This window comes from Varroa destructor, unplaced genomic scaffold, assembly GCF_002443255.2.
Source record: "Varroa destructor unplaced genomic scaffold, Vdes_3.0 BEIS01000003.1, whole genome shotgun sequence".
Taxonomy (NCBI): domain Eukaryota; kingdom Metazoa; phylum Arthropoda; class Arachnida; order Mesostigmata; family Varroidae; genus Varroa; species Varroa destructor.
This window is the reverse complement of record NW_019211456.1, coordinates 51,927,795-51,952,622: the sequence shown is the minus strand read 5'-3', so window position 1 is coordinate 51,952,622 and position 24,828 is coordinate 51,927,795. Positions and strand designations below refer to the sequence as shown.

At 41.0% G+C, this 24,828-nt stretch overlaps 1 protein-coding gene across 16 annotated transcripts in view; it reads left to right on the top strand.

Moving 5' to 3' along the window:
- Positions 1-24,828, top strand: part of LOC111248473 (uncharacterized) — a 47,203-nt gene that overhangs the window by 10,633 nt on the left and 11,742 nt on the right. For 6 of the 16 annotated variants that reach the window (XM_086982435.1, XM_086982433.1, XM_086982432.1 and 3 more), the window contains 2 exons: positions 8,714-8,755; positions 12,292-12,743. In XM_086982435.1, the coding sequence (XP_086838561.1) occupies positions 12,551-12,743 (193 nt within the window). In that variant the 5' untranslated portion in view covers positions 8,714-8,755; positions 12,292-12,550. Of the gene's footprint in view, positions 1-8,713; positions 8,756-10,912; positions 11,036-12,291; positions 12,744-13,955; positions 20,731-23,117; positions 24,109-24,828 lie in introns of those variants that run through there. The other 10 variants (XM_086982437.1, XM_086982440.1, XM_086982439.1 and 7 more) reach the window with 5 other exon arrangements.

Sequence of the window (24,828 nt, the reverse complement as noted above, 5' to 3'; positions counted from 1 at the left end):
AGTCGCCATGGATTACTAGCGGTCAATCGATCATACATGGAGGAGGAATTTTATTAATAGGCAAAAAAATACGTGAAGACTCAAACGTCATATATCATATATATACCTAAACGAGCGCCAGCATCAGCAACAAAATATTCATCAAGCATTTCAACTTCAATAGCTATGTATGGACGCTGTAGCGCTTTTCACTAGTACTACTGAGTTAAGGACATCTAAGGTTGCCTATCAAATGCTCGATACAGACCTGGACATGGGACGACAACATTTATGTTTACAGGATATTTCAAAAATTATTTTTTTTCTATTACTGAACCTATTATAATTAAGTGTTACCTCAGAGTAGCTAAGTGATTATTCGGAATTATTACTAATCACAATTTTAGTGATTATTCGGAAGGCTCAGACGATGCTGATAGCTAGGTTCGAGGCCGAACGCGTCGAATTGCGAGATTTTTCCCTGTCCAAGATAATTTTTTTTCAGCTGACTCTAGTAAATGGACAGCGTTTGAAATGTCCCGCGGCACACATTGTGTTTTTTCAAGATGACTCATTATCGTGAAAATATCCATTCGACTCTTACAGCCGGGTTCCGCATCGCCATCGACAGCACGAGTGTGAGTAACAAAAAACTGAAATATAAAGCAAGTTGATCGTTCGCGCAGGAACAGCGGTGGACGAACACGATTTCCTACTTAAAATTGATTTTCGATGGCAAACATATTTTTGCTAAAAAAATGAGCAATAACACATCTTGTTTCAACATTAAAATTCTTCATCAAAAAATTATCATTGCTATCGTCGTCAACATCTCTGTTTGACATGTTTGTGTATACCACACATAATTCAGACATAACAACTGGTCATATTAGAAACACATCTAGATTTGTTGATATTATTATTCCAATAAAGAAGTTCATACTATAAATACGATTATGTAGGTAATTTTTGAAAATGGAGAACATCAGTAATTCGTCAAAGGGAGTTCATTTGCAACCGGCACCCAAGTGTACCTCGCGTACTTTACATTAAACACACTTAGTTGATTTCCTTACGGGAACGTTCTTTACAACGGCCGACACCTTTTTAGCACGGCTATTTTAGCAGTAAGCGTAAGATCTTGCCTGCAGCATGATGACGACAAAGGACAAGTTAGAGTGTACATTTATGGAGTAGGCGGCAAAGTGCGTCCGAAAAAAAAATTATATGTATGACTAGAATTTCAAAGCAGCGAGGTGAACTGGACGCGTTGATGCTTGCCTCATGATATTTGGCATATCACTTGGATTCGAGCAAAGTTTCTCAGACGTCCTATTAGCGAAAGAAACACTTTTACGCTCTACTCCTTCTCAAGCAGCTGCCAATTAGAGAGCTCTCATTTGTAACCCCTTCAGGAAAACTGACCTGATACATTCTGAAAAATCGACCGATGAGATCTCTCGTTTACAGCCCTTGCTAAGGTTGTGAGTACAGCGTTTTCCTGAGCAGGGAAACCTTTGCTGTTAAGTTACCTAAAAGCTAAATAGCCTGTCAGCAATGAATTACCGAATCATATATCCATAGCTTTTTACCTATCATTACGCATCATCGGCACAGGCAAGGTCGTTCTGAAAATGCTGTCTACCTGTAATAGAATCGGTCTGTTTGCCATACCATTACGAAGATAAAAAAAAATCATAAAATGCCGTTGAAGCGTTCACTATTTTATCTTTGAATGAATCGTTAAGGACGGATAGTATCTGATAGAAATGGTGGAAGGGATAAAGTGAACCGCCCACAAATTCATTTTTTGAGTTATGCTGAAGCATGTAAAACTGATCAAGAAAAAACTGGGCTTTCCGGCGCATTCATTGCTGAAGCCCTTCTACAAATCATAACTGGCTCATCGCCAGTACCGATAGCGTCTCGTAGGTGTTAGTATCAAATTTTCCTAAACGATGTCCCTTTGAACGCTCGCAGAGTCCAGCTTCAATACATGATCTATCATAGAGTAGCAAACTGGATTTAGTGTTGAGCTCTAGCCTGTGACAACCTAAAATGATTAGCGATTTGAAACTCGCCGTCTGGCGTTACCTTCAGAATATTACGTACCTAAACAATTAGAATTAAAATAAACAACTTAGAACGAGTAAGGTAGATTTGCACGCTCATTATACACTTGCAAACAGCAAGTAGTTGGTTTTCTAAAGGGATAATTGGAGCGAGCACTGCAATAGGGCACAAAATGAACGCAGTAAAAGTAGCGTTTTAAGAGGTCATCGTATTGACAAAAGGGAGTGAACCGATTTTTAGTCCGAAAATGACTGTTGCAGACATCTGTACGTTACTCACAAACATACGAATCGCACCTGATTTAACTGCTATATTTGTTCGTTGGACATTGGCTAGATAAACAAAGCATTGAGCAGACGCCGTTAATCCGCCAGTGGTAACAATATAGCACAGCAAAAGCTGTCTGAGGCTAAGAGTATCAGCGGATATGGGCTGTGATGGATCAATCACATCGGCGATAAAGAACAAAGGGGTTCAATGTATCAATCTTTACTCAGTTCGAACTGTGCGTTCTGAAGTTGATTTCACTAGAACCAAGAAAAGACGGCGTCTGTGTACCGCTTGGTTTTCCGCTTTCCGGTGCTCGACGGACTGTATAAACGTCGTTGCATCTCATTCACTTGCTAACAATGACTACTAACTATTATAGCATTTCGTAAAACCAGAGATACACTCTCGGTATTGATATCGCCGTGCTACCGAGTGAGACACTATAGTACAACATAACTTAGCAATATATATGTCGAGGACGATCGAACTCTACGGGACACCTGTCACCGAAGGGGAGAAGTTCGCTTCCGTAGCTGATCCTCTCGTATTTTGAGGCTGATTTTACTCTAGACGGTTAAATGTATTGATTCATCTAATGCTGTTTTCACGACAACGAACGCGATTCCATTACCTAGCATTACGTTACGAGCCGCTATTGCGTGCCCAACATAGGGCAATCAGTCTATGCAGCAATAGCGTTACTAGCTATGCATCCTTTCTGCCTCGTTGATATATGGCAAGACACACGATGGCACATATTCGTGATGCTGTAACAGAGTTGCTGTTATAGTCGTGGTAATAGGTAGAAAAGAAGCCAGGACAGTCATGGAAAAGTCTAAGCTATCAGCAAATTATTGTGACGGACTCTTCCCGGTATCATTTGGCCATTGTGTGATTGATTTTCAAGGCGTTTGCTCTCAAACTCGCACGCGTCCCTATATGAATGAATGTAAACCCGCTAGGTGCGACGTCTTCTGCACAGGAAGAGCTTCAAAGAAGAATCCAACTGAAGAGGGAGAAAGAGAAATCATCACCACGGCAACGTCGCGATTATTTCTCAGCAACTCCTGAAACGTATCGTCGGCCACCGATACAAAAGCTGTCTTGTCGCGTTCAGTTTCTTGAAATTGATTGCTTTTCACTCACTCACTCACTCGCTCGCTCGCTCGCAGGAGTTGCTACGATACATCGTTTTCGGAATTTGCGACGACGAACGATTGCCTGAGTTCATGATCGATTTAGCGCCCGACCGGTAAGGTATCCTGGCTGTCGTCGTGTCCACGACTATTCACAGATAATTTTTGTGCCTTCATCTTGCGCCGAAAAGTTTCACCGAAAATACTCATCGTTTTCCAGCGTCGGATGCCGAGAAATCGCTTAAAGAAGTATTTACAGTTGAAAAGTGCCTAGTGGCTTACCAAACATATCGAAATTACAATGTGCGACATGGCACGCAGGAGTCCGTTACGGCACAAAGAATCCTTATAATCCTATTACGGCTAATGTATTCAACTATTCGATTAAGTATTCATTCATGTATGCTATTCAGGCTTTTGTTAAGAACATTTATCAGTCGATGAACCCATTTGGAAAACTCGTGGATTAATTTGTTCGCTTTCTCCCTCAATGTTTGTGATATGTCGCAAACACGAAAGAAGTAACGGGTCTTTGACTGGAGTTCCGTTTTCGCTGAAGACGAACGAATCGTCATTTATTTAGGTGGCGGGTATACCGCGGATGACCGGATCAGAGATCCGTGTCAGAACTTTACCAGGAACTCACTATAGACTGCAAATAGATCTGGCGTAAGACGACCCAATGTTTTGTCTGCGCTGAACGGCCATTCCACCATTGAAGTCTGCGTTATCCATTAAAGTCTAACGAGGGCTGATGCGAAAGGCACGCGCCAATATCTCTTATCGCGACCATTACTCCAAAGCAATCAAAGCCTCCGCTTGTTAGAAACAATGCCATTGCAACAAGACTTCCGAATGTCGTTGAAAAGCATTTATGCGCTGCTTCAATACGTCAGATATGTAAATCAATAGACGCGTACGATTTTCTGGCAAAGTGAGTCTGATCCGAATTGTATTTTAGCACGCTTCGCGCGCTACCAGTGGCACGTATATGTGGGCAGAATGCTATATGCGTCTAATTTTATTCGGACTGATACGGAGCAATGTATTTCACTGAACGTAGACGATGCAGCCGTATACTTAAGTGTAACGCAACGGCATCTTCACTATGAAACTGAACTGGGGTTCAGTCGTTCATTTCAAGTAGAGAAGACTCGCGCGTGAGCACCGAATACCCACCCAAATACTGGCAATGCAATCACAGCAGATGGGCTGGTGTACAACTAACATTAACACTTACAATCAGCGGGTCAAACTAATCGTTATAACGCTCACCTTTCCGTGGAACTGGACTGCAAGTGAGGCCCACTTCGTTCGGTAGAAGCTGTATTGCGCTAATCAATTTATAACTTGGGATAATAGTAGTAGTATAAGGTTTATCTTTGCATATTCCGCGGAGCGTTTGTGATGCATCGCCACTGACAGGCTTGAAACTGTTTATCTTCGCAGAATTGTCCTGTTACGCATTGAGTTCTATTGCCAGAAGTTCAGAAGACAACGCAATCAACTTTTATTCAACTTCGTAGACAACAACTCTTACTCAAACTAAATAACGACTTCAAGAAGTCGTGCATTCATTTAGGAAAATGGTTCGAAGAGTGAACAATTCCAATCGAATATAGGATTCAATCAGATATTATGCGAAGGCAACAATCGAACTCAGCTTCTTGAGAACTACTGAAGAATGACCTTCAGCGATCCAAATCCTTTGCTATTGAGGCGAATCATTGGCGTCTGCGTCTTAAAGGTACCTTTAACGAAAAGTAGGTTCGGTACAAATCGACTTCAGATATAAAGTGGCTTCTTTTTTTCGACCCAAATCCAAATGTGCCCATACGTACTGACGATTCCTCGACGTACTATAATGCGACATGATGTTAGCATACTTCGACGCTGCTGAAACTTTCCGAGTAACATTATCACATTATCGTACCGTGCGTTCATGCAATGAAAAGGGTTCTGTATAGTTTTTTTTTCCTTTTAAAATTTGCTATTACAGAAACGCTCGAAAGTTCTTCTTAATAGCACTCTTTAATGTGAACCACGTTCGGCTGTCACGCTTGCTTCGCGTCTTGGATAATTCGACTGATGGGATATAGTTTTCAAACAAACTGCGAACGTGCAGCTACACCAGGGCTAAGGGCACGGAACTGTGTGCCTCTTAATCCACTGCCCACTGTAACGATTAACTACCCCAGAACCCAAGGGGCGCAGCTTTACTATAAATCGAATATACATATATAGCTGAAATAAAATGACCATTCTTATCATTACTGGACGGTATACACAGGTCATCTGCAATTGTTGGTACGATTGAACTGTATCGTTGCAGACCCACAATGATACGTCTATACCCCTGGTGCCTGGTGCCCATAGACATTGCTGTCAGAGACGACATCAGTTTATCTACTATGGCATTATGTTATTTAGTATAGATGATAAGTCTAGATATAAAGTCTGTTCCGCGCAAATGATTATTCATTGTATATTCTGTCTTATATATTTTTACGCACAGGGAGGTCCAAGCTATTTTCTTTTAAACACAGCTTAATTATCTATTCTAAATATTCTTTATGTGCTCTAAAATTCGACAGCATATCTCAGAGAATTCGCAGCATCAGACCTCGAAAAAGAAGGCAAATGCCTTTTTTGCAATAGGCGCAAAGTCCTATTCAATATTTACTGTCCACATAGAAACTACGAAGCGAAACATGTACCTAACGCGGTTTGAAAATGCAGCTCAAATCCACGCTTGGTCCTAGCACACAGGGGGCTACATAATTACATCTATTATGTATTGTTCGTATGAAATAGTCATTCTTTATTTTTGTCAACATATGGAAATTCTTTTCGGGATGAAAACTTTTTATATGTTGGTAAGCGTTGCCAAATTCTACCATAGTGCATTTTAGACGTTTATTACTACATTCGTAAATGTTAATTTTATAACGTTCCTCGTAACTATATTAAATGGTTAAGACAAACCTTATCTTGAGTGGCAGAGGCTCTGTTGAAATCATGTTTGGGATCGAGTGATAGGATAAATAGGAGCCATCTTAGAAATATCTGTTTGAGATCGTATGGTATTAGCTATGTACATGTTAGGTATTACCGAAACAGTATTGAATTAATACTACCTTATCTTTCCTACTATGTAGGCATAGAGCTTGTCCATGTTTTTACCAGTTTGCTTAAGGACCAATAGTCGTTTCCTTGAATATCGATCCACCTGGCTCGAGTAAACCTATCAGTAGGACGAGCATACCTTTTTTGTCCATTTCTTGCGATCAGAAATGTAGCTCATTATATGACACAGACGCAAATGACGTATGAAAACTGTCCATTAAACAGATTTTACAGTTAGGCGCAAGAGATACAATCCGCGAGCGATAATAGTAATCGTGACAATGGTGTCTGTTATGTCTGGGAGAAATCATGACAGACAAATATCGTCACCGGCACCAAACGTTATCACAAACGATCACTTCTCTTCGACGGAATTTGGCGCTTTTCGCTGACTTGCGTTACGGCCGACGTGAACCTTGTAGGGCTCCTGGTAGCCGCAAACAGCATCAACGACGTGCTGACTGACGTCTTTTATGAAGTATAGGTACTTGTAAGCATGAAGTCGACTTACTACGAGTAGAGTCTGCTTGTCAAAAGCCTCGTCTGTGAGCTGATAATTGAAATTTCCTTTTCAAACGTTAGTGGCAAAAATTGAAACGGATGGTAGAAGAAAAGGAAGACGAACCGACTGCCTCCTATAATTGCTTTCCGTTTCAATTGTCTATAAAGGTGAGAACTCTGTGACAGGAACGTGATTTACGCTGCTAGACAGCTTCTATCAGAACTAGTAATAGCAGCAGAGATAATAATATCAGTTGATAGCGATGTCTGAGTTACTTCGCAGCCGATATATCGTCTGCACTAAAACGATTTGTAGATATATAAACAAACAGACGTAAAAACCGGAACATCATCATAAGCACTGCACATAAAAAGGGGTGTCTTTAAAATCAGTAAAAGAAACAACGCAGAAAATTGATTACCTTCGCAAACAACATAAAACAAGAAACATGCTGTTCGAATTATAAAAAAAAAAAAACATGGGTAAAGACGAGTGACCGTTAGTGGTTGGCCTATTCATTAACAGCTATACGTGATATTGTAAGGGTGAAAATAATCCTAAGATATTTAAAGGTCATCTTATAGAATCCACCCCACCGTGAGGTCAAGCATCAGTCTGATATTTTACATCAGTGGCTACAATTACCGCGGAAGACATAAGCATTTTCTAAGTAAAATGTACATGTCTCTTTATTCCCTCTATTTTACTGACCAGTACTTTTGAAAGAAGATGCAAGGACGTTAGCGTACACATCATGAAAAGCACAAATAACTGTTGTTGGGTCACTGGAGGCCACACACGTTCAACGAATACAGAGCTTGAAACACTGATCTTTTGAAATGTTTTAATATCTGGATAGCCTTACCAATAGAATCTCTCTGGGCACACATGTCAATACGGTTAACACCCTTAGCCAATCGAATTAATAACGGCTTTCTAATCGCTTAGGCGAATTAGAACGTCAGAACAATTTATTCAAGAGAAATAGGAAATTATTTTAATTTTCGAAAGTTACTGGAGTCGTAACTTGTTAGGATTGCACCAAAACTTAACTTCGCTGGGGCTTAACTTGAATAGTTAGGCCGATCCCATTATGTGTCATTATACGCTCAGAATGCATGAGCGATTAGGGACCTTCTTTTTTAACACGTCGTAGAGACCTACTATTTTAGCCTATCCTGGACTTCAGTTAAACGATCCCCATAAGTGGAAAGTGGATTCAGGCCATATTTCTGGGTTATTATAGCAACTACTGCCTTATTATAACATTCTAACAATCTTTAATAATTAAGAAGCAAAGCTTATTTTGTTACTAAATACGATACCTCCAAATCGGATATTTGGGTTTCAGTAGGAAATGACACTCGCATCGCTGATCGTATTAGAAAAAGTACTTGCTAGAGGGGCGTAACTTGTTCAGCTAACTAGACAGTTAATTTGGACAGCGAGGTCGGTGGGTAGAAAGACCAGGGTTCGCTGGTTCAATCCCATTGTAAGACATTATGCGAAATTATAAAACTGCTCAAAGAACCGTTGAAAATATAGCACGCCGATCAAAAGTGCATATAATAGGTACAAAATCTAATATTTCTACTAATATTTTTACCTGACTTACTGCGCTTTTCAGGTAATCATTACCGATCATCCTGGAACTGCGCTATGTCCAGCAGTAAGTAGAGATAATTGGCATTCAATTAAAAAACATAAGAAACTTTTTTCAATCAATGTAGTATCCCAATACCGAGGAAAAGTGATGTTACCGCGCGCAGGCCGCATTTCTTAATATTAGCTGCTATGCCACCTTTCTATTTGTTCTTTTACTGATTGTGCTTTCAATATACGACAAGGCTGAATTTTACTAACTATGTTATTGTGACTTCGATAAAGCCCAACGTTCGTGTTGGCTATGGGAATTCTCGTTTGAGTCAGACAGTGGTCGAGATCTGGTCAGCGGTAATTTTTCCATGACACGTTTTGTATACTAACCTGCGAAAAATAGTGAACACCAGGACACTATTAGGCGTATAGCTATTCCTTTTTGAAACACTGATAACTTCTAATATTTCGTCACGCATGTGTCACGCATGCGTCACGATCAATGAATGAATCGCAGAATACGCTACTACAGTAATGAAATTAGTAACTATACTTACTACAAGACACCAGGTAGCGGATATTATGCACGGCAATAAACGTAGAATAGATTCCAACATGTCCTGATGATACGAAGCTTTTCGTTTCAGGCAAACACTGCCACGCCTTTGTTTTCATTGAACCTTGAAGTACACCTTATTTCGCTCAGATGGTCGAGAAATACATGAAATGTCTAATAGCTGATTATTGAAAAGTCGCTCATCAGATAGAGAAAATATAGCTAGAAGCTCATACTATAAATAAAGACTCAAAAAGCTTTCTATACAGGTTGTTTTTATTACTTTGCTTATATTGACTGCCGAATCAACTAATGATTTAAGCCAAACTTAACATCCAGTGACAAATACATCGAGCTTTATAAACATTTCAGACAGAAGCAAAACCATAGATGTATGCATCTCATGCCGCTTACCTTTTTGTTTGTGAGCATTCAAATATAAGAAGGTCTTTAAGGGTAAAGGTATAACGATCTTTCCTAAACAGAAAAAAGCGTATAATACAGGAATATCTTACTACTTAGCTAGTTTTAATCCTCAAGTCAACTAAACATCCATGTTACATAGCTATAAATGATAGATTATTCGGTAATAAAATTATTACAATCCTTAGATACTGTGCGGTCATCTTTTGAAACTAGACTGGCTTTTGAAAACTTCTTCTGAAACCAGTAGGGCGTACATGTCAACATTAACACAGTGAATTCTCGTTCAACCGCATGCATGACTCATAGCTGAAGAAGAGGAAGATCGACCTAACGACTACAAAAAATACCTTCGCGGACTCACTCAACCAAAAAGCGCGGTCGGCTAGTACGGTGTATATATATATATATATATATATAAAATTCCCAGGGAATTTGTTGTTTTCTGCGGGCTATGTGAGTCGACGATAGCTTACTTACCCGTTCCGTACTTATCCGTTCAAACTATACTAACGATTTTGGCTGTAATCTCTCATGTAATTTAGCGCCAATGCATCGTGTGATTCAGCAAAAGTGAACAAATATTCAGTACTACATACAGAGATAGATAGAAAAAATAAAATGTCGCTAGGTGGCGGTATCCGGTGGGATAGCGAATATTAAACGTGCTATGAATACCCAAGCCATATGTGAAGCTATGCTATTTTGCCGTAAGCCGTTTATCTTCACGATGAAGACTTCCTAATAGGGTGTCTGGCCCACTTGTAGGTGTAATGTTACCAACCAGGGTGAAATTTTGGTCGGTAAGGTGCTTGAAACAGTGTATATAAATTATTTATACCACCGTGTTGATGATTCCTTGTTTCGAAAGATATACGCTATTTTTTTAGCGATGGATATTATTCTTTCAGATAATATTGCTTACGTTTACTTGTGCAAAATTTTGATCTTACGGGGTTAGTTTACCTTCTGGCGCATACTGAGTCAATCATTGCCTCCCTGGAGAACTCCGCATGTGACCAAAATAGCCCTCTATTTCCCTTTCTCCTGAAGGAAGACAACCAACCAGATTCAACTTTGCTCTATGCTATCCTAGGTCTATTGCGAGACCGCACCATTAACAATACCACTACTACCACCATAATCATTGTACTGCATCAAGCGACGCCCTCTAGCGGTCAGACGGCGAACTTCTGTGTCGTCAGCAGTTATCATTTGGGCCAACAACGGCGCCAGGCACCAGACTACTGCAGCTTGTCACCGACTTCACATCGACAACGGCAGTTGTCATTCGTTTGTCTGGTTTTAATAGGTAGCCACCTAAATATCCGTTAGCCACTGGTGGCTGCTTTTCTTCGCCAAATACATGTAAAGGTACCTGACTAGATAGAAACAAAAGCTCCTTTCTTTGTGGCAGATTTCCTCTTTTGCGGTGTGTGTTCCTGTGGCATCGACACCAGAGTAGCTTTTCTTTTTAGTCGCCTTATCCGCCAGCCCCCCATCACAACGACAGCAACTACTCTATCATAGATGAACGCACACGAGGCATATTTATATAGCCCGAGGAACGGTCAGGCAGTCAGCCTGACACGGGCGTGCACACGCGCACTCATAAACTCGTATTCAGGCAGATAGAAGGACACGAGCGAACTGTTGCTGCCAGCGAGTAATTCTATGATTGTCCCGTTTCCGCCGAGCCCTTCGGCGTGCTCTCTCGGTGCTCCGTTTTCTGTGGTGTCGATAGGTAGAAGGTAAGGCATAGAAATTGTTTTGCCTCTAGAACATTAATCACCCACAGACATGTTACGATTCGATCGGCCACTCGACAAGAGCGTCGACTTTGCTGACAATTACCTATGTTACCCTAATAAAATCTACACACACACGCTCCACATTCATCGGCAAGGCACGTAAGCAGAATCCGCACTTTCTTTGTCCAGCTTACCCGTGATAATCATGTGATAATTACGATTAGTACTCTTATTACTAATATCCAAAGGCGAAATTAACATTAAGGACAAGAAAAGTTGCTCCTTCGCGCCTGTTTTGATCAGTATTTCACTCATATTCCCGAACACTCGACGAGGCCATTGAGAGAAAAGCTAACACACACTTACAGCAGATCACCATCATTGTTACTCCAATGTTCGTCTACGATTTTCGCGCTCCTGATAATCACGCTAATTAGATTTTTGTTTATCGGTGAGTGTTCGCCCTCTTCTAACATTAATTCCACTGTGGAAAAAAACGTAATCACTTAACACCTGCGTTAATAGTTTCGCGCAAAGTGAGCCGATAACGCGGTGGCGTGGTGCGTAACCGACTGATGTAAGTCGTAAAGATACCAGGGTATGGCGCTTGATTCCTATCATAAGAACCTGTCAGTGTGTGACATCTATAAGATTTGTTGCTGTTGTTGTCTCCGCTGCTTTGTTCCTCGTCATCGATGTTGAGCCCAGATTATTTCACCCTATCTTTCCTGTCCTTATTTGTGTTGTTCTCCCAATTTTTGCCGATCCTTTCATAAAAACATGTACCGAACTTGCGTTTGAGTGTAGATACGAAGGATTATGGTTGTGTCCTAATTGTTTTTGCCTAACTCAATGATTTGCTTGCTCTCGAATCCTCAGGTGTTTGTCCTCATGTGCATTATTAAAAGGTGGATTAGTGACTTGCGGTTGGCATTGCTTTTCGACGGAGCATTTCTATTTTTCGAAGTCCTGCCTAAAAATAGGCACATACAGTGTTTTGTGCATTTCTACATCTTGAGGGGCTTGCCACAAGTGTTCACCAGCGATCACTGCGGGATATAAGCAAATGATGGCATTTCGTGCTGTTCTTTTGGTGGATAAAAGCTGAATAAACGTGCGTAAACGAGACTGAAGATACATGAAACATTACGTCACGTATGCTGTAAAAATCTTTCGTGACAGCCTTTTAGGATTTCTATGGTCTACCTGTTATATGCTAGTCGGCGCCTGCGTAGGTTACTGTGTACGAGGAATGCGTTTAAAGTGCTGTATCGGCAATCTGCGAACGCCGACTAAAAAAGACGAGAAAGTCGACCGTAAAACGCTCAAGGGTAAGTTAGTCTTACATGTAAGGCCTGACAGAAAAACGACCACGTGACTGACACAACGAACAACAACAACAAAAGGTCAAAGCAGTTGCTTAATCTATGCAACACCGTGTTAAATAGCAGGGTTACACTTATATATTGAAGTGAACTTTATATGAACTGTAAAGATTAAGTTAGATAAATGAGTGGGGATAAATTCGGTTAACTTACTCCAGTAACAAAATATAGAATAGACTTAATAGGGTCATTAAACGGATCTAGCAGCACAACGTTTCTGTAAGGCCTTTGACGTTTGTGTGTGGTTACTATTGTCTGTAGTTTAGTTACTGATTGATTTGGTAATGATCGAATGCAGTTTCTGACAAGACCCTGCTTCGGCTGCTCGAACGACTCGTCACTGATGATTGAAAAAAGCGAAGTCTGAGTAATCGTATATAATAGTTATTATATTATAACCGGCGCTAATGTTTCTGTTTAAGTATGCCCTAGGGGTCTTGATATAAATATTGTAGCACTAATTATGAAAGCCGCCAATGCCTAGCTCTGCAGGTGTGTGGCGATGTGAATCGTGTACACAACTATAGGCTAAAATCTGACATGGGCCAGCCATTTGTGCAGGTAGACTTCTAATCTACACTCTTGTTTAGACTGTAATTATCTGTGAACGGAGATTCCTCTAACGGCAATGTACAATCAAGGAAAGATCAAACGAATCTGAGGTATACGACCTGATTATGTGTTACGCCTTGAACAGCTATGAGTCATCCAAGTTATTATTTAAGTGCTAACAAAACATTATCAAATGACTGGGCGAAGGATAGAAGTTTCTGTGTTCGCTATAAACCAATCTGTGATGTATGGGCTATTTTGTTGTACAATTGAATCTGATAGTCGTAACGCGCACTCACTCAATTGTGACAAGTGCCACTTCATGTAAGACTTTGAACCGATCCTTCACCCACGGAAAATCCCATACGTTATATGAATACAGTGGTTCGTACAATGATTTAGACGCGTTGGTGAGCGAGCGAACCCGTCTGTCAGTTGCAATTACGATACTGCTCCCGGAAATATGGACTAAAGTTGTACTGAAAGAAAAGATGGGCATTCTAGATTCGGTAGAGGAAAACGTATTTGCGTATTGTGGAAAAACGGATTTTCGGCAACGACTAACCGTTACTCTTAATAACTTAACTTAATAACTGAGACGAGCTAATTGTGAAAATAACCACGGTTTGTTGTCTACGACGTGGCAATTGATAAACTCGTACATGATTTATGTAGGATGTAGCGTATCTGTGTCCTGTTCAGCCATTAGATATAGGCTCTAATATCGCAACGCGTAAAAATCTGACGCGATATTGGCAACTGTTTCAGTATGTCAGCTATGTTCTGAAATACTCCTAACGGTGTGTCTAGCTAATCTGTCAGACACAAACTTTAAGTTGTGTTTGTAACTAACAAGGCTAATGTGATCGGACTCTTGACATACGCAGCTGAAACGACTTAGCGAAAATCAGCGGAAATATCGTAGCGTACGATACTGGGCCCTTTCGTCGTAAGTGTAATTACTAGCATAACTTAGTAACGAGAACCAGCACTGTCGTTTCATAGAACAGCCATAGATTGCGGAGCTGCCTGTGCGCAACTCGCTGAGTCGGGGGAAATTCAGGAAAACGATTTCTAATGTACATTACGCCGACTTCCGTGACACCCATGCGGGCTCAAATCATTCATTTGGGCTGATTAGATTTAGCAAACCTATTGTCTGCCGGTGGAGAGTAGGAAGAGGAGAATCCTCTGATTTCGATATTTACTATAGCAAATTCTCTTGGAACTGTCTCAGAGATTGCAAGTTTATTGATACGGTTCTGCTTTTATCGTCGACGAAGACATTTTTTCACATGTAAGTTATTTACAAGTTGTTCGTATATGAAATCTTCAAAGTTGCACGTTCATCTACATGGGACAAACCCTATGGCAAATCGATGAAGAAGACAAATTGTTGTTTATCTTGGACGTATCTTTCGGTGGCGTAACTGCAGACATTAAGGTTGCCGTCCATAGTTTTAGAAATTCAAGAATTATCAACTAACAATGGCCTAAATCGTTTTACATATCGATTTGATTTAAATTAGATCTGGCCAATGAAGGGTTTTTTTTCATTATATCTGTGTACATTGATGGATCTGCGGTTTACTTCTATACTGCGTTTAGTAAACCACGTACTCCTCTATCGTAGCAGGGTTGAGCAAGTGATTAGTCTTCGGTAGTAAAGACCGCCATAGCCCTTGTCGCACGTTATTTTAGTTTCATTAATCGAGCTGCTTTTCCAAGAACCCAAGGCGATTATTAACACGACGGACGATTGCTCATGTTTAGAGTTCACGCTATTTCTTTCAGTTGACCAACGATATGATCGGCCGGCTAACCGAACTTCTACTTAGGGTAAAGATTCCGACAATGATTTGTTCAGATTTTCGACATTAATGTCCGCTAAACGCGATGAGTGTTTATGACCACACATCACTACATTTCTCAAGAAACACTTTGATTCTTGAGACATCATATAAAAGGCGTGACACAATGCCTGTCATAGCGCTGTAAGCTTAGTGCCCTTATTGAGTCAACCACGCAAGATATCTCCCACGATTGAACAGAACACCAAGACCAAGAGGGTCGGGCACGTTTGCTTGCTTTTACGGCGGCTCCGATACATTAGTCCTTCCTGTCAGAAGGACCCCTAATAGAAGCACAGCGGAACGCACCCGAGAGCGGGCACTATAGTCGGCAAATCATTGTGCCGCAGTCGTAGATAGATCGCATACGTCTCGACCAGTCTAATTTGTCGGTCGTTATCGGGCACTGTTTATTACTCGAGGCTTAAAACCGCTTAGAGAAAGAGAAAATGGGAAAGGGAAAATGAAGCGAGAGGAGAAAGCTAGCGGTGCCTCCAACGGCCACCAGACGATGGCCTTTCCTCGCAGGCGGTGAAATTCCCAAGCGGAACTGTTACGTCCTGTCGGTAGTTACAGCCAATCTATTCTACAAGGAGGAAACAAGCGAAAATGAAAGGCAACAAATAAAACAAAGAAAGTGCTGCTGAATGACATGCTTCACATAAGCAGCCCCAGCGGAGACTGACAAGAACACGGGTGTATATACAAGTGACAATAATTTACGAAATTCAGGAGAATCGAGGTTTCGTAGCTTTTATGACACGTGGAAAACAATTGGAATTTTGAACAAAACTTATAATAGTAATTGTGCTAATAGATAACTGCTACTAATAATTTACTTGCTTGCGCTTAAGCTCAGTTTGCTGAAACGCGATCACAGATCAACGGCGAGAACTAACAAAAGGAAGACCTTAACTTACACAAGCTGAAATATTGTAATAAAGTCTGGCACTTAGACGCACGTACTTCTATTATAGAATATTACGTACTTTTACAATCAGTCAGAGGAACCGTAGCGCTCATACTACTAGTACCATTGAATCTCTGGCAGACAATCAACGTTCACGTTAATCAAGCTAAGCGTCGGTAACTCGACCAATAAGGTAGTCGTAAACAACCACTCGTCATACGCTCTCTTATCGGCAAATATAAACAGCTAATAATATGCTTTAAATGCATAGAAATCAATGCGTTAATTAGTAATCAAACAAGAGGTATTAGACAAAGGAAAATTAGCCATACAGTACAGTTGATTGCAGTACGAAACAAGAAAGACCCGCTCAATCATATCTTACTGATAACAAAGTGATAATCGGATGGCAAATAAGCACCCTTGTTTTGACAATGACAGGCACAGTTGTCATTGTCACGCCAGCCGTGGCCCAACCTGAGGGTCCGTATCGAACGCAAAATTTTCAAAAGACTGGGCCTAACAGCGAAAAAAAGCTCAAGCAAATAGCGGCAAACCTGACGCTCAATGAGCTGCCACTATTGAGCTCTAACAACATGCAGTACTGCCCACTCGAGGTCACAAGAACAAGCCAGACTGCTGAAATCCGACAGAAATTTAACAGATTCGATCTATACTTGAATACGCTGTTCCTGTTTGACATCTGAATCACACGGCTGAGGGAAGTCTGAGGGAACAGAACATTGAGATTACGACCGACAGATCAGACCCGATGTAGCTTGAAAAAGATTTTTTTTAATCGACATGTGTGTATCGAGAGAGCTCTTTATAGAGAGCGACGTCATTCATTCGCGTGCTCGAACGGAAAAAGTATTATTGTTGGGCAAGTTTCGGCCATTCAGCAATCCAAGGCCATAAACAGACGGGGCAAAGACTAGAGGCGAACAACCTTTAGGGACAGCTTGGCTCAAACCGTACAACAGAACGCCCGCAAATGACTCTATGATGCGGATGATCCATCGTAGACTCAAGAAACGCCAAACAGTCGTTCCGAAATGAGGGTAGTGGTGGTGCATATCCATGTACCCTAATTATTGCAAGTCGGCAGAGTCGTCATCAGTTGCATCAGAAATAGCTATAGAGTTGAGAAAACAGAAACGTCGCAACGATTACCTAACTGTGGATGCCGATTATAACGAACGACTGCTGTCATAATAATTATGCAGCAGACGAGTATACATACATACATACGTATATATGTGTTGTACTGAAAAGAAGGCCAGAGTTGTTCGATGAAGACATATATTAGAAATTGAAATATGCTCCAACCCACTTTCGACAAAAAAAATACATGCGAACTGAAGTTAAATATCCTTCGCACTTCGATAAGAGGGCACTTAATGAAGGAATCGTTGTCTACTTCGTAGCGCTTGTATGTACCATTATAGTTTGATTTAAGCCTTGACCATATTTCCTATTGTCCGACACCATGGACGGATGGTTGCAGTTCAGGCTAGGAAATTATAACGTGTGCTAATGTGAACGTATTATTTAAATTACAGTAATAATTCAATTATTGTTGATAAGTGTCACTTGAAGGTGATGATTTGTCGGAACTTGCTGACAAATATTGCACATCTTATTATAATAACTTTACACGTAAGTGCTATGCAAAATAGACTTTGGTCGCCATGTCTAATATTATGACTATTGTTTGAACGACAGCGTACTTTTAACGTTGGGGGACTGAATCCAAATCAGGACGTTATTGACCTTTTGTTTTTGAACCTAAAGTGTTTAGCATATAAAACAGTAAAAGTGGTGCAGTGAGCATGCAGTATTATGAACAGTACTTATATAGTTTCAGAATAGCAAGATGAAAAGCATGTCGTTCTCATTGTTTATCTAGTTTAATTGAAATAACATTCACCTAGCGCGAGGGAGCTCGATGCACCTAAAGAGGTAGCTATCTACATTGGTATATGGACGAATTTACTTTAAGAATTTCCCTTTGAAAAATGTCGGTAAGCTTTGATCAAAGGGAAATGGGCTACCTGCTTAGGTACAGACCTTTTGAAGAAGAGTGAGTACTGCGTTTCACTTAGCGCTTAAAGTACAAGTCCGTTCGGTGGTGCTGTGTCTATGATATTTTTGTCGCACTAAACGCTATCTATTTTCCCAAAAAATCCACGATGCTGATAACAACTAAGAATTACTATCGGTCGATGTTTTTTCCAGCAGTCCCTTCAATTATACCTTCCCAGAGAAAGGGCTCCAACATGTCATGCCATCCGGGGCAACTTTTCGGGAAGTCGACATTCAGACTGCGACTGTAGTATGAGAAACGAGCTATGTTTACACGTATACATGTTTCGTTGGCTGTGTATATCGATGTATAGCATGTATAAATGAGTGTCTATTTATCAACTGTCGCGGTTTCTATTGCGATTGGCTTTTCGCGTTTTGTCTTGTCATTCACACATCCCACGATAGTTTCCTTCATAGCAGTAGGAAGCCGGCCAGCTACCAGCCGCGGACTGAAATAGTAAAGCTTTTTGATGTCGTTCGGCTCTATGAACTATTTAATTTGTAGTGCTGAGCTAAGCTGCTCCGAAAGTACCAGACGAGCTAAAGCCATCTTAGACGATTTGTAAACAGGTGGAGCTTGCGCCGCTGGCGGTGTCGACGGTACCGCGACCCACTATATATGTGGACCGCAAGCGATAAACATTCCAATACCTCATCTCACTGACGACGGTAGCGTTTGCGGCTAGGCCTAACGTCGACAGAGGCGGCCGCTATTGCCGTTGTGGGCGTCGTCGTCCACAATGCCGGCAAGGGCAGCAGCGGCGGTAGCAGCAACACCAGTCGAAGCCGGAGTTCCATAATAACTCTGACAACAGTACGGATGACGAGGACAACGGCGATGATGACGGCGATGATGATGTAGCGAACAACTCATCCTAACTATTTTTCACGGGGTGATTGGCTGTAGCAATGTGTCAGGGCATGCGGCATTAAAACGCGTGTCCTGTTATGGCCAACAGAATAATGCACATATTTAGGTAAAGTAGGAGAGTGGGTCAAAAGATTTTTTGCCCGCTGGCGACGGTGTTGTTTTTGTTCGTGCTGTTGTGACTGTTTATGTTCGCGCGGTAACTGTCATTAACAGAATACATTTAGTCAACGTTCGGGAAAAAGCGTCAACAGGATTTTATGAAGAGGCACGTTTGCCGTATAACAGGAACCCATAGAAGATCCGATCGATAACAATAGCGAAGGCACCAACAAGTTTGTTAACGTGTACTATATACGTGACTACACCACGTTTTGATAAAACTATTATGTCGCCGACGGCAGTAGTTCGTGTTCCTTCGCGTTCTAGATATCCATCGAAAGCTAGGGACGTTACTTTTCAGCTTATTCGCTGCTAGCAGCTGGAAACGACGTATACATTGTGGCTATATGTGGCGGCCTTTCGGTTCAAACGAAACTAGAAAAGGCTAGATAAGCAGACAGACAATGACACAATGGTCAAAGGAGGGTTAAACTTTAACACTGTTAGGGAAGCTATTTTTTGTTGAAGTTTCGGAATTATTCCAACTACTAATTAGATATACGACTTTCGGTCATTCTTATTGGATTGAATTGTGCGTTTACCAACTATTTAGTGACCATTTCATATCATGAAGCCAGAAATAAAGTTTCAGCTTTAGCCAGCAGCTTTCGGCTAAGAATGCTTCGAATTTGAACAGCGATAGCCCGTGATAATCCTTGAGGAACTCCCCTGCTACCAGCCAGTCAATGACTCAAACAATAAAAGACATCAGGCAGATTCTTTCGAAAAATATTTAGATTATATGCCCTTTGTTCTGAATAAATCGGCAAAATAGAAACAGAGATGGTGGCCTATAACAAATCTATTTTCACCTTACTACTTGGGTACCAAGTAATATTAATTGAGGCAAGTTAGACCCATGTTCCCGACCATATATACTCTGTTTCCATTGGCAGTGAGATGCGTAAAAAAAGCTTAAAGCAATAAATTCTCATATAGCGAGTAGCGATTCTAATAATCGGCCGCTGGATCATTCATCACCGCCAACAGACAGATAGACCGACCTTGATCGATCGATCGATCGACCGACGGGTGGATTCCGTTGTAAGTCGAATCACAAGAGATCTCATGTCTCTTCATAGACAATGTGAAGGTCACATTGACAAGATCCATCCACCTCGATGACACTAAATATATTGTTGCCGGCAAACTTCTCACCGATCGTGTTGATATTCATAATGCCTCTATGTAGCACTTCAGCCGCTCATCTGTCGGCAGCTAAGCGCCCGTCGTTGCTGCAGCTACTTAACATGTTTGGTTAATGTCGTAGTCGCCACTGCCCGTTCAATAAGCGGCCACGCGCGGCACCACAATATAGAACAAAACGGCAGTTGCCAAACGGCGTCACCGCTGTGAAAACATCGTCATTTTTGGTCCGACCGTTTCCGCACCTCTTATGTTTTGTTGTGTCGGCATTGAGGGCCGACTACACGTAGTTCATCGTATCAACGTATATACCTCCGACGGCAATCTGCTCTCATTCTGCAATGACGTTCGACACTGGTAAGCTGCTCATCGATCCAATCAGCTGGTCAATAGACACTCAGTAGATTGTAACGTCGTAATCGTGCTTGTCAACTGACGTCCAGTTACCTCAGCTGCTAGATTTGCAGCTATACTATTGTAAATGTTAGCTATTTGACTTTGTTTATAGGATTGTATTTTGTATCGTTTCGCTACCGACGGACGCGGGTATTTGTAATCCCCAATCAGTACTTTGTACAGCTTAGCGCACATTGATCGCCTATCTCCGTTGTTCTTGGGGATATATGGTTTCTAATACTCTAGTGACTGACAGATGTAATCGACCTGCTATAGCTAATCGAGGCAGGTAACGTTTAGCGCGAAATATAACGACAGTTCTATAAGTCGCTTTCTCTGCCAAATTGGCCAACGATTGCACTGTGTATTAACTGTTGCAATAAAGTGGTTACGTAAAAAATAGCAATTTTTAAGGTGGACAGCGGTATGCGGTACCCCTCTGATCGACTGCTACGGCGTTGTGTTTGCCTATTGAATACTTACGGCCATAACTGCTGGTTACCGCAATAGGCGAGGGATGATTTTTAAGTGGTGACGACTGACGATTTTCCACCTTTGAATAACCTGTTCACTAGAATCGACAATTTAGGCTCGGTCGCATTAGATCTTGGCTATGATTTGCACGTTCGAGATTACCAGAAGTGCTACGCATTAGAATGGAAGAATGATAATAATAGACTGCGGCTGGGTGGTCCTAATCTAACTAGCTATCCCCTATACCACCTATTCGCGAGCCCCTTCATCACAGGCTTGTCTGCTCGATAATCTAGATGTGAACGTAGTGGTGAACTTATCTGTTTGCGACACCCGCGTCTGCTGCCGATAAATGAAACAATTCTGAGAGGTATTGATAAGTTACACTTTATTTCTAGTGCCAGCCAATGTATCAGATGTTGCTCGTTACGTAGATTAGAGTTAGAGGGCACCCGGTCCGAGTTCGAATGCGTGATTCACTGCTGTTCCCGAAGATGGCGGGAAAAAGAGAGCCATCGCAGTGTTTATACGTTCATCGTTGCTTTATGGATTTGTTACAATAGATGCCGAAGAGTGCGAGTCATAGCTAGAGGAAACACACGAGCCAATCGACCTCGAACCGCTAATGGCATTGCCCATCATACTGCAACCCTCTACATTCAATTATCTCTCATATATAATGTGAAAAATATTTGATTTTTTTGAAGGTATATTTTCTAGGAGTCGTCATGCCAATGCTAGCATTACATAGATGGAAAAGTTTCCAGACTCAATATAATGATAAATATCGGGCTACAGGCCAAACGATTCTGTGACAGAACGCGCGTGCATTCAACAGTGTTGAAAGTTATTGTTTACTATTCATTTGTCAGTATTTTTGTAAAGATAGAAAAAAATTTAATATTGGAGTATCGTCTGATCCTTGCGTTTAAGAGGCAATACGTCTACGTAAAGAAAACCGAGATGGACACTATTAACAGGGACTCCGCATTATTGCTTGCTACCGTAAGCATTTGAACATGTGGCCGTGCTTGCTTGGTGGACAGTGGGCGTAAAGGACGGCCAAAAACTGCAATTACTACCGATAACGCTGAAAAAGTTAACGAGATAGTAGACAAACAGCAAAAAGCTATGAAAAGTTTGAAATAACGTATTTCTAATAGGCTAACTGAAAATTTGAAAATGAAAAAGCTAACCGCACGTTGGGTGTAGCGTGGTTGCCATAAAAAAAAAAATTATAGTTTTACGAATTACCATCTACCGTGTTCATCAAATACAGCCTTGGGCGGCCTTCTTCTGTTTCCTAGGTTTAACGTTCCTTCGGAGTTTAAAATTTTAATTTGCAGGCATATATATTGGCAGGCCGAAAAACTATTATTTGCTCTCGTCGCTGGGAAAAGTTTATAAAAAGACTGTTGGGAAATTGAACGGCGTTTGACAAAAAAAAAAAACATGTGTTACGTTGGAGACTCTTCAGACTGCCTGCTCAGTTCTACTTACAAAGAGTTACATGTTAAAGTTCCGGCAGTATATATTCGCCTTCCTTTTGTTGCACACCGTAAACTTGTGCAGTTATAGCAGTGGTAATTGTTTTACACATTGTTTGTTCGCTAAACATTACATATATACGTATATATGTGTGTGTGTGTATGTAGAAAAGAATGATCACAAAGGAAAAAAGAGCTTAAAAAATTCATATATATGTGCTCTGCAGTTTTATTGGTAAATTAACGCTAAGCTAGGTTAATTATCGTATCAACTAGGGGTAGATGTGGCTATGAAAAAGTTACCGCGTCAAACAACAAAATATCATAATTTGCTTTTCTTACAATGATCTACCGAGTTTAATTCGGTCGACATATTGAATGTTCTAGGTTCGAATCCGGGCATTGACAGATTTCGATTCGTGCTGGGAGCGAGATGGTTAGGATGCCTTACGAAATATGGACGTATACTCAATATGGCCTTGATAAATAAAGTTTGTCTACGATAATAGGATTGCAATAGCTGAACTAAAAATACTTCAGTCGTTAGTATTATTGTCCTCGTTGCGTTTCAAATCTTTATTCTAATCAGAGTATAAATTTTATGTGGATGCTTTTATTATCAAACGCGATTTACCTCTAATTCAGATGAGATTTATCTTTTGGGAACCCACCGGCTGATTTGAGCTCAGACTCATTGCGATATACCGATGACACTATGAATAAGTGATTAGTAAAAGTCTGGGTCGCTCGTTTATACTTTGCTTCTTCAAAGGAACACACGCAAATAGAAATAGACACAAGACCAAGGTTATAGAACCCCTCTCGAGAAATTAGTTGAACAGACATCGCGACCGTAATGATAACCAATACTTACATATATATATATATATATGTATATAATTGTTCCACTTCCTGATTCACTCGTTTTTGTTCATTCCCATTAGAGTGATAGTGACAGGTGTAGTTGTGACGCGGAACATAACAATAAGTTATATTAGTGCCACTATAATAAATGAAGATTGCGGTTGGTGTTGCATAAGTAAATCGAAGTGAACAATCAGCTGTTATTTCGCTGATTGGACCTGTGACGAAGCAAAACGGTAGGTGGATTGGGTTTGCTGATCCGTTGATGGTTGATGATCTTGCTGCGATGGGGTCCGTGAAGACACGGAAAGAAGACCTGCAGGACGACGGCAAGCAGTGCGAACACTTTGACTATGGCAGCTCCAACCGACGACAAAGGAAGGAGCGAGCTTCGTAGTCTACCGCTACTACTGGTAAGACTCTATTACAGCGCAGCGATTTGAAGTGTCGTTCATCGAAGCAGACAGCTCAAAGGATGCAACACAATAGGGCAGTCGATTTGCTCAAGACAACTGTAAGTCTGCCGAGTGAGTGCCGGCTTCCACTACCATGATGCTTATTCAAATGAGATATTTATATATATATATATGCAAAGAATCGCCGAAACATAGTCCGCTGTAGCCTCACCATTTAGCTTTTCGTATGACATTGGTCTATTATAGCCGATTATCATGATGACCATCTTTGGCATCGTCCTATACCTAAGTTTCGGCTGTTTGAAGTAATCAGATCTCCGCGACCTCACTTGTTAAGCCTAGGATTCTTTAAATATCGCTCCTCACAGGGCTTCTACTAAACGAAATGTTTCGTCAAAATTGTTAATCACCGTTCGATCTAATCGGTTACTTTTGTAGATATCCAGCAACATACCTGTTTCGTGGTCATTCCTAGTAGTATTCCACTTTATATATAAAGCTTAAAGATATAATATCACAAGGTCCCACTGAATATAATTCATTGAAGCACCTCGCATCATACAAATTATCCGAATCTAGTGAGCTTCATACACACTTAATTTGAAGAACTTGTTAGGGATCCTAAAGATGGTAGAAGAGGGCAACGAGCAGCAGGAAGTTTATTACAGTTTTCCCTGTATCTGGAGCACGAGCATGTATGATCAGGCTCGTGAAAACCCGGCTCCCTGCAGAGTTGATGGTGCATGGTAATGCGATTTACGATATGTCTATTTAGCCAATTTTGTTCCTTTTGCGCTCGCTGTTCCCACTGCACCCGA